General features: G+C 45.2%; 1 protein-coding gene across 1 annotated transcript in view; it reads right to left on the bottom strand.

Annotated features, from left to right (window-relative positions):
- The window catches only part of MRPS27 (mitochondrial ribosomal protein S27), an 88,443-nt gene that overhangs the window by 12,993 nt on the left and 61,356 nt on the right, over window positions 1-14,094 (bottom strand). The window contains exons 5-6 of the mRNA XM_014851904.3: window positions 5,987-6,101; window positions 2,212-2,290 (exon numbers count right to left, since the gene is read on the bottom strand). Of these exons, the coding sequence (XP_014707390.1) occupies window positions 2,212-2,290; window positions 5,987-6,101 (194 nt within the window). The remainder of the gene's footprint in view (window positions 1-2,211; window positions 2,291-5,986; window positions 6,102-14,094) is intronic.

Below are 14,094 nucleotides of genomic sequence, written 5' to 3'. Positions count from 1 at the left end.
CCAAGAAAATCAAGTTCAAACAATTTCTTTCCTTTAATATTTGCTGTTAAATTAGAGAATGTTAATATTGTTTTAAAATACAGTGCCTGCACATAACACAGGCACCGAAAATGTTTCTGACTGACTGAGTTGCTGGGTTAACTGATTTTTGCACCTACTCGTAAGAGTTAGCACTGATTTGCAACGTTCCTAGCCAGCTGGTTTTGTACATGTTGTCATGGCTCTGAACAAGGCCACAGGCAAGAATTTTCACATTCTATTTGCAAATCAGGAAACTGAGACAGGCAGGCAGACCAGGAAGTCATCCAGTAGCTCAGTAGCAAAAGAAGGACCTGGAAGACATTGAAAAAAACCCCCAGCCCCCCCAAACAACCAGTATTTTAAAAGAATACAATTAAAGCAAAAAATCCAGTTTAAAAAAGAAATAATTTTGCCACCTGTTCATTACTGAATCCAAAATGGCACATGAAAGATAATTCAAATTTGCTTTATCTTTTACCTACATTCTGTATTTCAGTCAGCGTGGGAAGTGAAATTAGATTGGCCTGTATAATTAATTTACCTTTCCTCCATAATTATTTGTGTACTTTGATATTTCCTAGCCTAACAACAATAAAAAGTATATTTGCTAAATTTTTGCCATAAACAATAATCTTCATTAAAACTTTATTTAAAAAATCTTCAATATTATTTACTCTGTATTTAGGAAAAAAAACTCCAACATACTTTAAAGAGTGTTAATACTCACTTTAAAGAGTAAGGGAGAAAACTGCTAATACATAATTTTCCAATGACACGGTAATATGGATTCTTAAATCTGACAGTCACAGAGAAAAGATTATGAAATATGCAAAGCATAATTATCCTTTTTTGGCAGGGGGTGGCGGGGAGGAAGATTGGCCCCGAGCTAACATCTGTTGCCAATCTTCCTCTTTTTTTTCTCCCCAAAGCCCCATTACACAGCTGTATACGCTAGTTGTAAGTCATTCTAGTTCTTCTGTGTGGGACACACACAAGCTCATCAAGCCTCAGCATGGCTTGATGAGCAGTGTGTAGGTCTGCGCCCAGGATCTGAACCCCAGCCCACTGAAGGGGAGCACATGAACTTAACCACTCAGCCACTGGGCCGACCCCACTAATTATCTTTTAGTTGAACTCAGGAAATGCGTGTTTAAGAAATGGACAAGAAGGGATAATTAACATTTCAAAAAATAATGCACAGCAAATACTTTTTGGCAGTCGGCAGCTACAAGCCTCGTGAGAAAGAAGATGAAGTGGAGGCGCAGAGAAGGGAAAGGAGAGGGCTGCCACAAGTGTAGCCCGAGCACTGACCACAGATGCAACAGGAGAGGCAGGGAGCAGGGGCAGAACCCAATGGCAGGAATCACAGATGTCATAAATGGCAAGTGACCCCAGTCCATATCCTCTTCCCGAGGTAGCCCCCTCGTGCTCCTCAGAACCAAGCCTGAGGGGGAGATGGTGGGAGGGGAAAGCAGTGTGTGTCTTCACACGATGGCAAGGCCTCTGCTGCCCCTTCACCGTCGGCACAGCTGCAGCACAAGTGGGCTCTCCGGCAGCCCCCTGTCCACTGCAGACTGGCCGACTGCTCTGTAGTCGGCTGCAATCCCCTCTTTCCTCGGCCTCCCTCACTGCAGCTGAAGGGAAGAGCCACCTTAAATTAATCTCACGGGGTCAGAGAATTTCGGGGCTTGAGATCTCAGAGATCACTGTCCACTTATCTTACAGATGAGGGAACAAAAGCCTAGGGGGTGAAATGACCTTCCTTCAAAGCGAGGGGACCGCTCTTTCCAGGAAAAGTCAACTGATTTTATGGTTTGATATTTTACATATACAACAACTGTCACTTAAATAGAACAGTGAGCAAATGGTGCTAAAAGAAGTCAAGCTACTAACTGCATTACTATAATCTTAACTAGCCGTGGAAGCTCCGGCAGGGTTTACTGCTTAACTGAATTCACTGTCCATTGCCTGCAGAGACACGAGCAAACAAACTTGAGAAACTCAGGGGAAAAACCTGGATACGATTCTTCTATCTGGCCAGCTGGTTTGGTAAATCAACTACACTTCTATTTCTGATTAAAAGAGTGATGTAAAGAGATGTTATTAAGAAACAAAAAAGGGAAGGTGACTATATTACTTCCCGTTGGGAGCTGAGCTCCACTAGAAATAGACCTGGGTTTGGTTTCTTACCTTTGTAATTTTCTTGCTTTATGAAATGATCCATTAGTAAATTGAACGTAAAGTTATCTGGAAAAATTCCATATTGAACCTGTGAAGAAAATGAAAATAAATGGAAAATAAGAGAAAAATAGCCACTGATTTCAGTTTATAATATATTCCTATGTATTATTCAGGATGAAACTTGCCACCATTAGCTTTAAAATATTTGACTATCATTTTACAGCCTCTGTGACAGTGAAATAGAAGCTGTGACTCATGAGGTTTGGTTATTGGAACTGCTGGTCAAGATGAGAAAGTTGTGAGGGGGTGTCTGGTATAAGACAATTGATATGTGAAAACTCTAACGCCTCATCATAGCTAAAAAAAAACCTCGAACCAAACCAACAACAAAAAACCCCCACATGCTCCACTGGCTCAGTGATTCTCTTTGTAAGGTATGACTGTGACTACAAAAGTGGACTCCCACGAGAAAGCGTGTATTATCACATTGTGCAGCATGCTCTGGTCCTTAGACTGCTTTTCCCCCCAACTTTACTGAGCTATAATTGATAAATAACATCGTGTAAGTTTAAGGGGTTCAACATGGTGATTTAACACACATGTAAGTTGCAAAATGATTACCATAATAAGGTCAGTTAGCGCACCCATCATCTCACATAACTACACTTCTTTTGTTGTGGTGGTGGTAATGAGAATTTTTCACATCTACTCTCAGCAACTTTCACATACACAATATGGCACTGGTAACTATAGTCACCAGGCTGTACGTTAGATCCTCAGAGCGTACTCATCCTATAACAGGAAGATTGCACCCTTTGACCAACATCTCCCCATTTCCCCCTCCCCCAGTTCCCCACATCCACCTTTCTACACTCTGTTTCTTTTTTTTTTTTAAAAGATTGGCACCTAGGCTAACAACTGTTGCCAATCTTTTTTTTTTCTCTTTTTCTGCTTTATCTCCCCAACCCCTGTACACAGTTGTATATCTTAGTTGCAGGTCCTTCTAGTTGTGGGATGTGGGACGCCGCCTCAACGTGGCCTGACGAGCGGTGCCATGTCCGCGCCCAGGATCTGAACCCTGGGCCGCCGTTGCGGAGCACGTGAACTTAACCACTCGGCCACGGAGCCAGCCCCTACACTCTGTTTCTATGAGTCCAGCTTTTTTAGATTCCACACATGAGTGAGATCATAGAGTATTTGTCTTTCTTTGACTGACTTATTTCACTTGTCCAAGTTGTCACAAATGGTGGGGTCTCCTTTTTATGGCTGAATAATATTCCATTGTGTATATATATCTATATCCCACATTTTCTTTATCCATTCACCCATCAATGGACACTTAGGTTGTTTCTGTATCTTGGCTATTATGAACGATGCTGCAATGAGCACAGGAGTGCACATCTCTGATACAGACCCAGAAGTGGGACTGCTGGATCATATGGTAGTTCCATTTTTAAATTTTTGTGGAACCTCCACAACTGGTTCCCATGGTGGCGGCACCAATATACATTCCTGCCAATCGGCACAAGGGTCCCCTTTTCTTCACATCCTTGTCATGACTTGTTATCTCGTCTCTTAGACTGGGTTTTAAAGACCCAAGAAATATGCCAACAAAATATTACTAACCAAGCTCCTAGGATGTTCTGTTCACAAGTAGCTGAATATTTGAGAATCCAGATTTCTCAAAATGTGGACCCTTTAGCCTCTGCGTCAAATTTTCCAGGAGTGCTTCTAACGGTGCAGATTCCTAAGCCTCAGACTTACCGAATTGAACTCTCTGGGAATGGGGCACAGAAACCTGAAGCTTTAGTGAGCTTCCCATGTGATTTTCATGCACAATCAAGTTTGACTACTAATGATCTACACTGCGGTTATATTTTCGTTTGTTTTAAATCCTTAGTTCAGTAGGATTAACCACCACCTCCCACACTGCCCCATTCTTTCCCACCAACCACCAGAAACACCTGAGGAATTCTTTTGAACTATACCCATTCCCTTGGGAGAGTCCGATCGTCCTAACCCCCAATTGCGAATCACTGCCGAACTGAGTCACTGTTACTAGGAGGCTGTATGGGATGCCTCCAAAATGCTGAAATGGAAAAAAGCATGGAAGCCATTGTTTTCAAAAGATTGTAGCTCACGGGCAGTGTCTATATTTCCCAAAGTGGTCATCCAAATCAGCACTAATCCCTACGGGCAGGGTAAAAACAAACTATTTCAGAATGATAAACCATTAAGGCTGGAAGAAACCTTAGAAATCAGCTGTCAGTGACTCTCAACCCTGGCTGCACATTAGAACCAACCTGGCAGTTTTAAGAAGATAGGAATGAGGGATGAACAGGTGGGGCACAGAGGATTCTGAGGCAGTGAAATTACTCTGTATGATGCTATAATGGCGGATACATGTCAGTATACATTTGTCCAAACCCACAGAATGTACAGCACCAAGGGTGACCCCTGATGTAAATTATGGACTTGGGTGATGATGACGTGTCCGTGTAGTTCATCAATTGTAGCAAATGTACCATCTGCTGTGGGATGTTGATAATGGGGGAGGCTGTGCCTGTGTGGGGACAGGGAGCATATGGGAACTCTCTGTACCTTCTGCTCAATTTTGCTATGAACCTAAAACTGCTCTAAAAAACAGTCTATTTAAGAAAGACTTTAAAAATCCATTAAAAAAATACCAATGCCTAGACTCCAGGAAGATCAACTAAATTAGAATCTTGGGGGTAGAGAAAAGCATCTGTAATTTTAAAAGCTTCTTATGTGGTTCTAATGGGCAGCCAAGGTTGGAAATTACTGATTTAGTATAAGTCACTTGACTTAGAGTTGAAAAAACTAAGACGTAGAAGGATAAAACTATTTGCCAGAAGTTACAGGCAATTGGTGGAACTTACAGGGTGACAGCCTGGACCTTCTGACTCTTTGTCCAGGGTTCTTTCCACTAAAAGACTAGGGGCAGCAGAAAATGAGGTAGACTTTTCTGCCTCTCTAGACCTCTCTTGCTTTGTTTTCATGGGAATCTTTCTCTCTGAGTATAATCTGTGTCATTAAACTCTGAACTGCAGAGAGCAGGATTTAGTGCAGTCCTGCCCTGGGGCCTAGTGTTAGAGGCATCCATGCACCTGCTTATCTGCCTTAAATCACAAGCCTCCTGAGGGCAAGGACAGGATTACTCATTTTTGTAGAAAATGCCATGCCCAATGCAACATCTCACACACAAACTGCCTGCAATGTATGCTAAGATGAAGTGGGCCCAAGTCATGGGAGAAAAAACTCCCCAAAACAAAACTAGTATTTCCTTTTGAGTTCTAACATGCAAGGTCCAATGACACTTTAGAAATAGTACATTCTCACAGAAATATTGTTAAAATCTTTTTATGGGTCAAACTAGTGTTGTAGCTTGAGACACACAATAATAACATTCTAAACTTTTGCTTACTTTGTATTTTCTTTCTTACTGTGAAGGTAATGAAGACTGAACCCTTCGGTGGAGTGTAATGTTCAGAAAGACCCTAATCAACAGGGACTCTGGGGCTGGAGGGGAGGAGTCAGGGAATTCAGAAGACCTAGGAATACTGTCTTTTAAAAAATACGTAATTTTGTTTAAATGCATCCAGTTTTTTAAAAATGTGTCCAGCTCCATTCTAAAAAGGATATCTGAGAACAAAGAATTTTAGAAGTTCTTTCTTGCACTACTCTTTGCTGTACTGTAATAGGTACACACACCACATCATCTAAGCTCAGGAGAATAAGCTGCGAATGCCAGGAAAGCACTCACCTTATTGACAAGGGTGTATAAGGCTTTGTCTTGCGCACCGTACTTTAGACACTGCCTCATCCAGGTGTGGATGGTCCAGTCTCTCAGGTACCAGCAGTTGGGGCTGTGTCGAAATCTAAACAGAGCATAAGAAAAGAGAATCTCGGTGTTCACTCTTACCCGTCAACATGACAGTCCATCTTCCACCAGCAGGTCCTTCTCTTAGGGATTTACAGATGTGCAGCTGATGGGATCCACACTCAGAAAAGCCTACTCTCAATAAAAACTTGAGGATAAGACTCATTAACTATAAAGTCTGAAATGGGAAAGAGAAGGCAAAGTAATAATAAATGACAAACAAAAATACTATTTTTATTATTTTATTCCTTATTTAATACCCCCTAATTCAACATCTTGTTTTAATATGAGATTTATGAAAAATGATTTGGGGAAAATGCTAACCATGGCGTTATGTAAATACATATTTCATTAGAAGAGAGACGTGAAGCTGGAGCTGACACTTCAGAAGTTTAAAATAAAACAGCTGAAGCAAAAACAAAGAACAGAATGGCATAGCAGCTCCGGAGGGAAATCGGCTTTGAGTTATACTGATATTTCTGGGGCACTCAGGAGAGACTGAGACACTCTTCACTGAACCAAAAGAAAACAAAAAAGAAAAAACAACAATGGAACGGAAGTTAACACTGAGGTCCTGTGATCGCAAAGCCGTGCGCTGGCCCTAGCTCTCTCCAGCTCTGCAGCCTCTCTCCTCATGCTTCCTGCTGCGCCCTGGGGGTTTTAAAAGGCCTCAGCAGTCCCAGCCGAGTGTATATGGGATCAGTTTTCCCACGAAGCAGGGGACCTGGGAAAGAACTCCGATGCTGCTCTTGCTGGGGTCGTCTCTCAGTGGTGACCCTGGGTGGGGCAGCTTCTCCTTGCTCTGGGGGTGCATGCCACAAGAATGAGTGAGAGACGGGGCCCGAGGGCCTGCGGGAGGGGCTCTGCGGTCCTCTTCCTGTCTGTCTTGACTGGGAGGGATCCCCAAACATCATATGATGTCAGCTGAAGCCCTCACCTTTTCTTTAACCATTCAGAAAGCAGGTCAATATCTGGGACCCACAAAAATCAAACTTTTCTTAAAAACAAAAAGGCAAGACAAAAACTTCGAGTGAGAAGGTTTTGTGCCACATGTGAGAGTGAGGGCTACCGGCAAACACAGTGCTTTCCAGAGGCTGGTGATTCAACGTGTCGCCTGCTATCTCCTGCCACCTGCTACTGGGACAGTTCCCGGACGAACAGCTTCTCTGCCAAAGTACCAGCTGAGACAAACAGAGGAAGCGAGCAGAGTATTTAATTTAGTCTGTTTATTAGTGCTCTGGTGAGAGATTTGGCAAAAATAAGACCTGAAGATGTATGATGGATTTAGAGGCACCTTGCCCTCTCCAGTCTTTTGAATATCTTTAGATCTCTTTCACTTTATTTTTCTCTACAGAATTAACCCCTTTAAAAGCAGAAAGATAGAAATATGTCAGATTATGTTCAGGATCAGAGTGACCTGGCCAAAGGCATTGCCCAGGCGCCCAGGACCCTAGATCCAATGAGAACCCCTGCACAGAAATCAGACAAAGCATGTCTTCTATTATTTCATGCTTTCTCTCACATTCTTATTCAAATCAATAATTCTTATTCTTATTCAAATCAATAATTGAGCTACTTCAGCTTTTCTCCTTGTTACTCTGAAAAATCTGAGATCTAAAGTGTGACGGTCAATTAAAAGTTAATTTTATTTTTTAAAGAGAAAGGTCAAGTGAAATGCCAGGTGTATTCCTAACCGGTCACTTGAGCTGTGGGGCAGGGAGAGGGCGTGACTGTCAACACTGGCTCCTCAGCCTTAAAACCCCGGGGCCCATAGGAGGTTTCTGGAAAATAAAAAGAAGAGCTTTCATCAACATACATCAATGCCATTCTGTATGGATCATGTTGTTAACAACTATGACATATACGAAGCACTGTAAATTCCCTGTCTGGGGCACTTATGATCTCATTACAAAAGCGAAGCACACAAACGGTGTGACGGTAACACTGGGTGGGGCGCAACAAGTGCTGACGACACAAAGGGCACTGTTGGTGGCTTAGAGGCCCTTTTGGTTGTTAGGTTAGTCCAATTTTTCCTTTAAAAACAAACAAAACAAAATAAAAAACGTCAATTACATCCTTTCCCCAAGATTACTTACACCTAATCCTCATTTTAAATCTAACCTTTTGTCTGAGGATGTCCCAGTGCCCACTAACATTATGACTTTTCTTTTCAATGGATTTTCGAATTCGACTAAGACCCCAGGAACCACATCCAACCCAATGCCTGCTCTCACTCGTGGTCAGCAGCCCATCTCTGGGCTTTGAAGGAGAATGACAACGACTGACAGGCCCAGTCCAAGCCACAGACCTTCAAAGCACAAATTAAAATTTGTTTAAAGCCACGTGCTAACCTCAACACACCAAGGAACAGAAAAGTCTTTTCTCCTCGCACTTTCTTTCTCAGAAGCCTAACGGGACCATGACTCAAGACTGTACACGTCACCATCATCATCTCAGCACTGGAGCCCTGTGAGAGAGCTGTCGACAGACTCGCAGGGGTCGCTGACAAGTTCACGCCCTCTCCCACCCAGACCAGGGCTAGCTGCTGTGATCTCTGCCCCCGAGACCTACAAATCCAGATTCACAACCTTAACCAGGACATTTTCAACTGAGTGACAACACTGCATCAAGTTAGGAATAAGAGGGAAACACTTACACATTATGAACCATGCTGCTCAAAGTGCCCCATCGGTGTCAAAAAAGAAATAAGCACACAACTTATGTGAGGAGCGATCAAGAATACAAATATGTTGAAACACTGAGACGGTAGTGACCAACTCTGGAGGGTGTTTGAGAAGAATTCCTCTGTCAATGACTTTTTAAACAGATCAAATAGATAAATGTGGGCCCTCTTCAGAACTGCCAGGGGTAACGTGACAGCAGGTAAGTCTCTGGAGTGGGCACTTGCCTGGAACGATTCTGCATACACTGGACCAGCATTTTCCCTTTCAGCCAGGAGCAAGGCAAGGGGACAAGAACACAACTAACACACTGATTTTGCAATCTGCCTGCGCAGACTGGCTTTGTTCTCGCCTGCTCTGACCCTCTGACCACCAGCCTGGTGGACCACAGGCGGCCACTGTAGGAGTCCCCTCTGTGCCCCACGCCATTAGCTGTTTGCCCACCTCGACAGAAGCTTTATTATTGTCCAGGCCAGCAGGCCACCAAACTCAGCAAACCGTGTGAGTGTGGAAAAGACAAACAAATGCAACCCAACAACATCAACGGCGCTTGTGCTCTGAAGGCAGGAGACATTCTGAGCTCCCAGCTCGGAAAACAGATGCACACGTCCAACAACTCCAAGGGCACAGCTATGTCCTGGGGAAGCAGAGGAGAGAAGGGAGAAGTGCAGGCTGAAGCTCTTAGCTGAGCTTTGAAGTTGGTACCCCGGGCTGAAGGACCCCGGTCCCCAGTGTGAAGTGGGGTTTCCAGGCGAAGACGGAACTTGCCGAGGAAGTCAAGTCATGGCCAAGCAAACGGCAGGAACACAGAGGCTTCCTCTCCTCACAAATCAGACTACACTCAGGGCTCTTCAGGGTGTTCGCCTGGCCTGATGCCCTTTCGAGATGGTGTCACCAGGGAGGGGGGAGAGCAGAGGCACAGGCTGCAAACCGGACAGCGGCATGGGTCTTTGACAGCTTAGAGATTTCTTAGAAGGGAAGAGCGGTTACGTCAAGGAAGGCAAGAGTAAACAGAAAGACACCATATGATCACACAGAAGACACCTTCCTGTGTGTCAGAGTCATGCAGAATTTCCTATTTGTGAATTGATTCCATCATTTCATTGAAAAAAATAAACGTGGGACACAGCCTTCCTTCCTGGGGATTCAGATAAAGGTCACTGTCACAGGCGCAGTGACCGGTGGCCGTGCCCCACGGGGCTGTCAGGACCACAGACAAAAGCGCTTGCGGCCAGGGGAGCGGCTGGCGCATGCAGAGCCCGAGGGCCCAGGCTCGGCTGCAGCTGCTCTTCCACGCGGACCAGCAAGCTCCACAGTGTTTATCTGATTAGGCCACCGTTCCAAACACACACATGCGCTTCCCCTCCCCGTGGCTTACGGACACCTCCACCCCAAGCTGGGCAGACACGGAGACAGCAAGGGGCCACAGTAGAGGGGAAAAGAAGGAATGCCAAGAAGAAAACACAGCTGGCCGCAAAGCCTGTGGTGTGGACGGGAATCCTGTCAGTAAAGTGCATGTGTGATTATGGAAGGTTTAGCGCTTCCCTGAACCAGAAGCAAAGAGCCAGACGGTGTTCCGTGACCTTGAACAGAACTTGATCCAGTCGTCCCCACCCGATTTCTCATTCTAAAGGGAAGTTACTTTCCTCTGCATCCTGCTGGAAATTCTGCTTTCACCAATTATTAGTTGTCCCCAATGACCACAAATAGAATCGAATTTTGATGACATAATTTCCTAACGACTATTATATTTTTGTCAAGTGTTTACCAGGGGGGCCAAGTCTAAAACAGGAACTGATAATAAAGACATGAGTATGTGGATTAAACTCTCTTTCCTGCCTGAGGTCGCAGACTCTTACTCTGACAGGGGGACATGAGTTAATTCTGACTCTGAACAAGCACGCCCTGAGTGTGCACGAAGCGAGGCACTGGAGCAAGAACCCAGCACCCCGTCTAGCAGCCCATCAGGCAGGCGTGATGGTTTCCAGTGAACGCATGATCCAGCTCAGGGCGCAGGCACAACGTCTGTTTTTAAAAGCTGTAATTTTCCTTCTTTCTTAAAAGACAGGTTTACAGAGAGACAATGTACAAACAGGGAAATGCACACTTCTCAGTGTACAGCCCTGTGGGTTGTGTCAAATGCATCCAGCTGTGTAACCACCACCACAGCCAAGACATATCCACAGTTCTATCGCCTAAGACTCCCTCAGCACCTCCTCTGCGTCAACCCCTCCAGGGCCTTCTGGTCGGTTCCAGCCAATTTTGTAGAGATCACCTCCTCAGGCCTCTTTCTAACCCCAGAGTTATTAATTTTGTAAGAGGAAAAGCAAAAAAGGTAATAAAACTACAATTTCTGTTAGTTTATAATTTATATTCTGCCAATTTCCAAAAAAGGATTTGAGAAACTGAAAACCCAGTTTACCAGCCGTGCACTGAGTCCTGTCTGCAGTCCTCGCACCTCCCGGTGCCCTGTGTGCTGTTCCAAGAAGGGCGGTAAGTCTGCGTATCTGCAGAGAATGACACGGGCGGACAGTTGTGCAAACGTCAAGTGCTAACTGAAGGCAGCGCAGCAGCACAGCCTCGGCGGGAAGATGGAGAGCAGAGGGCCTGTCGGCTAGCAAAGTCAAAGCCTCAATTTGTCAGACACAGGGCTTAAAAATGAGGCCACCAGCACCTCCCCTGGAAACACACTGGTACCCACATGACATTCGAGAAACTACCCCAGGAGAAATGCTCTCTTCCATGTAGGAAGTGACAAGCAGGACATATGTCCCCAAATCCTCTCTCGTCTCTCTGACCTGGCTGTCGTGCCAGATTGCCCTTTCTCAGCCTAGGAGACACTGTTTCACAGGGTATTTACCAAGGAGCCGCCCTGTGCCAGGGGATCCCCATTCCATCCCTGCTGGGCCCCAGTTTCCTCTAACTCAAGACAGTCATAAAGACGGCACCTCTCCCTTTACGATGCAGAGATGCAGAAAGACTCTGCACTCTGCTGCTCTTTCTCTTATGGACGTGGGTGAGGAGCCAGTCGGAATGAAGCCAACTGCTCTTGTCTGAAGCCTGGAGCGCTATTTTTATCAGCCTCCAAAAGGTGATATATGCGGGTAACAGGGGAGGATTTGTGGGGAGAACGGGAGAAGAAGAAAGTATTTACAGCGATTGCTGAGGTGCTTCCCCTGCGAGGGTCCTAAAAGTAGAAAATGGCTGTGTTGCGGCCAAGAACTGACCTGTCAGTGAAACTGCAGCCAGAAGCACCCGGTGGGGCTTCTCCAGCCACTTTAAAGCTGGACACGCAGGTCAGCGTCCCGCCTGCGAGTCACCAGAGGGCCAGGTGAGGCTAACGGGAGCGGGTCTTCAGCTGGCAACAGCAGGCAGCTGAGAAAAAACGGATCTGGGAACCAGTCCTATTAGAAAGGTGCATAAAGTTGTGGGAACTGGCTTGGTTTGGGCAGAAATAAGAGAAATATTTTTGGTTTTCAGTAGGAAATCTACAAGCAACGAACAAGCCAGTTTAAAAAGATGCAAACATTTCCTGACGTCTTCTAAAGTTCTGGCCTGGAACTTCAGACAAAACTTCTGCAAAATCGTGAATAATACGATGTCTAAGACGGGAAAATCACATACATTAATTAACCACCGGTGGACAGTACATCTGAGTAGTTCTGAGGAGGAGGAAGGTGAGAAAGGAAAAGGAGGAAAACAAAGCAATAAAAACCAGAATTTCTGGAGTATTCTAGGCTTGGTGAAGTTGTCAGGATTGTGTCTGCCACAACAGACGAGCAGGCAGAGACGCCCGGCCGGGGAGGAGGCACGCCAGTACAAAGGCGGGAAGAACCAAGCTGGTGTAGAGCAGATGCAGACGTGTTTTTGTGTGTGAGATGACGCATTTCTTTAGGGCTATTTCTGAGGGAAGAGAAGCCCAGCACTAATCTGGATTTTCTAAGAATCAGATTTTTTTCAATAAAGAAGAAAAGTATCTCGGTGCTTTAAATATTCTGATTCTCTAATACACGGGAAAGTGGAATCCCTAAGGATTCTGTTTCCAGCAAAGGTAAGACTGGATTTCTTTGCACTTACACAGCCCGAGTTCGGAGCTAGTTTCTATTTCTGTAACTTTTCTGACTTCCCTATTAAGCCTTTAAGCTCTTAAAAGGCAGGGGACAAGTTTATCTTTGTGTCCTACAACAGTGGGCATTTGCTGATTTGGCAACAGCGACTAGGCTCTCTAAGACTGCATAAATCCCAATAAAGTATGCTCAAATTCGTAAGTCTTACTCATATTTGAAACAGTAATCCACTCCGGTTTTGAAGTACCACCCTGCCTCTAAACAGATGAAGCCAGGAGGAAATGCTGCCTTTTTTGTACAAGGCAGGGGGAGATCAGAGATGGCAGAGGATGTGGAATAATACGTGGTCATTCTGGAAGGCCTACAACTCACTTCTCCCCTGCCGCCTCCTTCCCACCAGACATTCAAGGACACGTGGATGCCGCCGTGCAGGGGCTCAGGGAACAGACAAGCTGACGGGAGAGTGAGACCAAGAAGACGAGCGCAGAAGACAGAGTACATGGGTTCAAAGAGCGGCCCTAACAAGTTCTAAATCAAACTTGGACTCCTCAAGGTTAGAGGAGACCTTGAAAGCCACCCAAGCAAGTAAACTGGGGACGGGGAGGAAGAAAGGCTTCTTCAGAATGAGGGAATGTGTAATTCAGTGCTGGGAGGGACCCTCAGTATCCACGGTTCACTGACTGCGTGGTGTCACCAAGCCTTGGACTGGCGGATGGGAAACTGGCCAGTCTAACTCCTCTACTTCCAGATGACGGAGCTCGGGGTCCAGCGAGGTGAAGGATGAGCACAGGCGGCAACGGAGCCCAAACTAGACTCTTTCCTTTTACTGTTTCACCACTGCCTCCCAGCTCTTCTATCAGTAAGACATCTTTAAAGAGCATCTCTGCAGTCTGACAAAGGTCTCTAACACGCTGAAAATAAGTAACGTCTCTTCCAAGCTTAGAAGCAGAATCCAGAGAAATACTCAGGCTGTGAAGCAGTTCTGGAACTGCCCTCAACTAGCTGTTTGACTCTGGAGAGTCATTCGATACTTTAGGGTTTCAGTTCCTGTAACTGTAAAATGAAGAGGAAGGATCATCTGGATCACAGACTCAAATGTCTACAGGGCCAGTCAGTTAATATAAACACATGAAGAATCGTGTAAGATAATAGGTGCGAAGCTGCTTGGATTACCATCAAGCAGTTGCTGCTTAGTCATGCTGGTTTTGAAAGCACACCATACGGGGCAAACACAACACGCGGG

The sequence above is a fragment of the Equus asinus genome, chromosome 9, assembly GCF_041296235.1.
Source record: "Equus asinus isolate D_3611 breed Donkey chromosome 9, EquAss-T2T_v2, whole genome shotgun sequence".
Classification (NCBI taxonomy): domain Eukaryota; kingdom Metazoa; phylum Chordata; class Mammalia; order Perissodactyla; family Equidae; genus Equus; species Equus asinus.
This window is presented reverse-complemented; position numbering and strand designations above follow the sequence as displayed.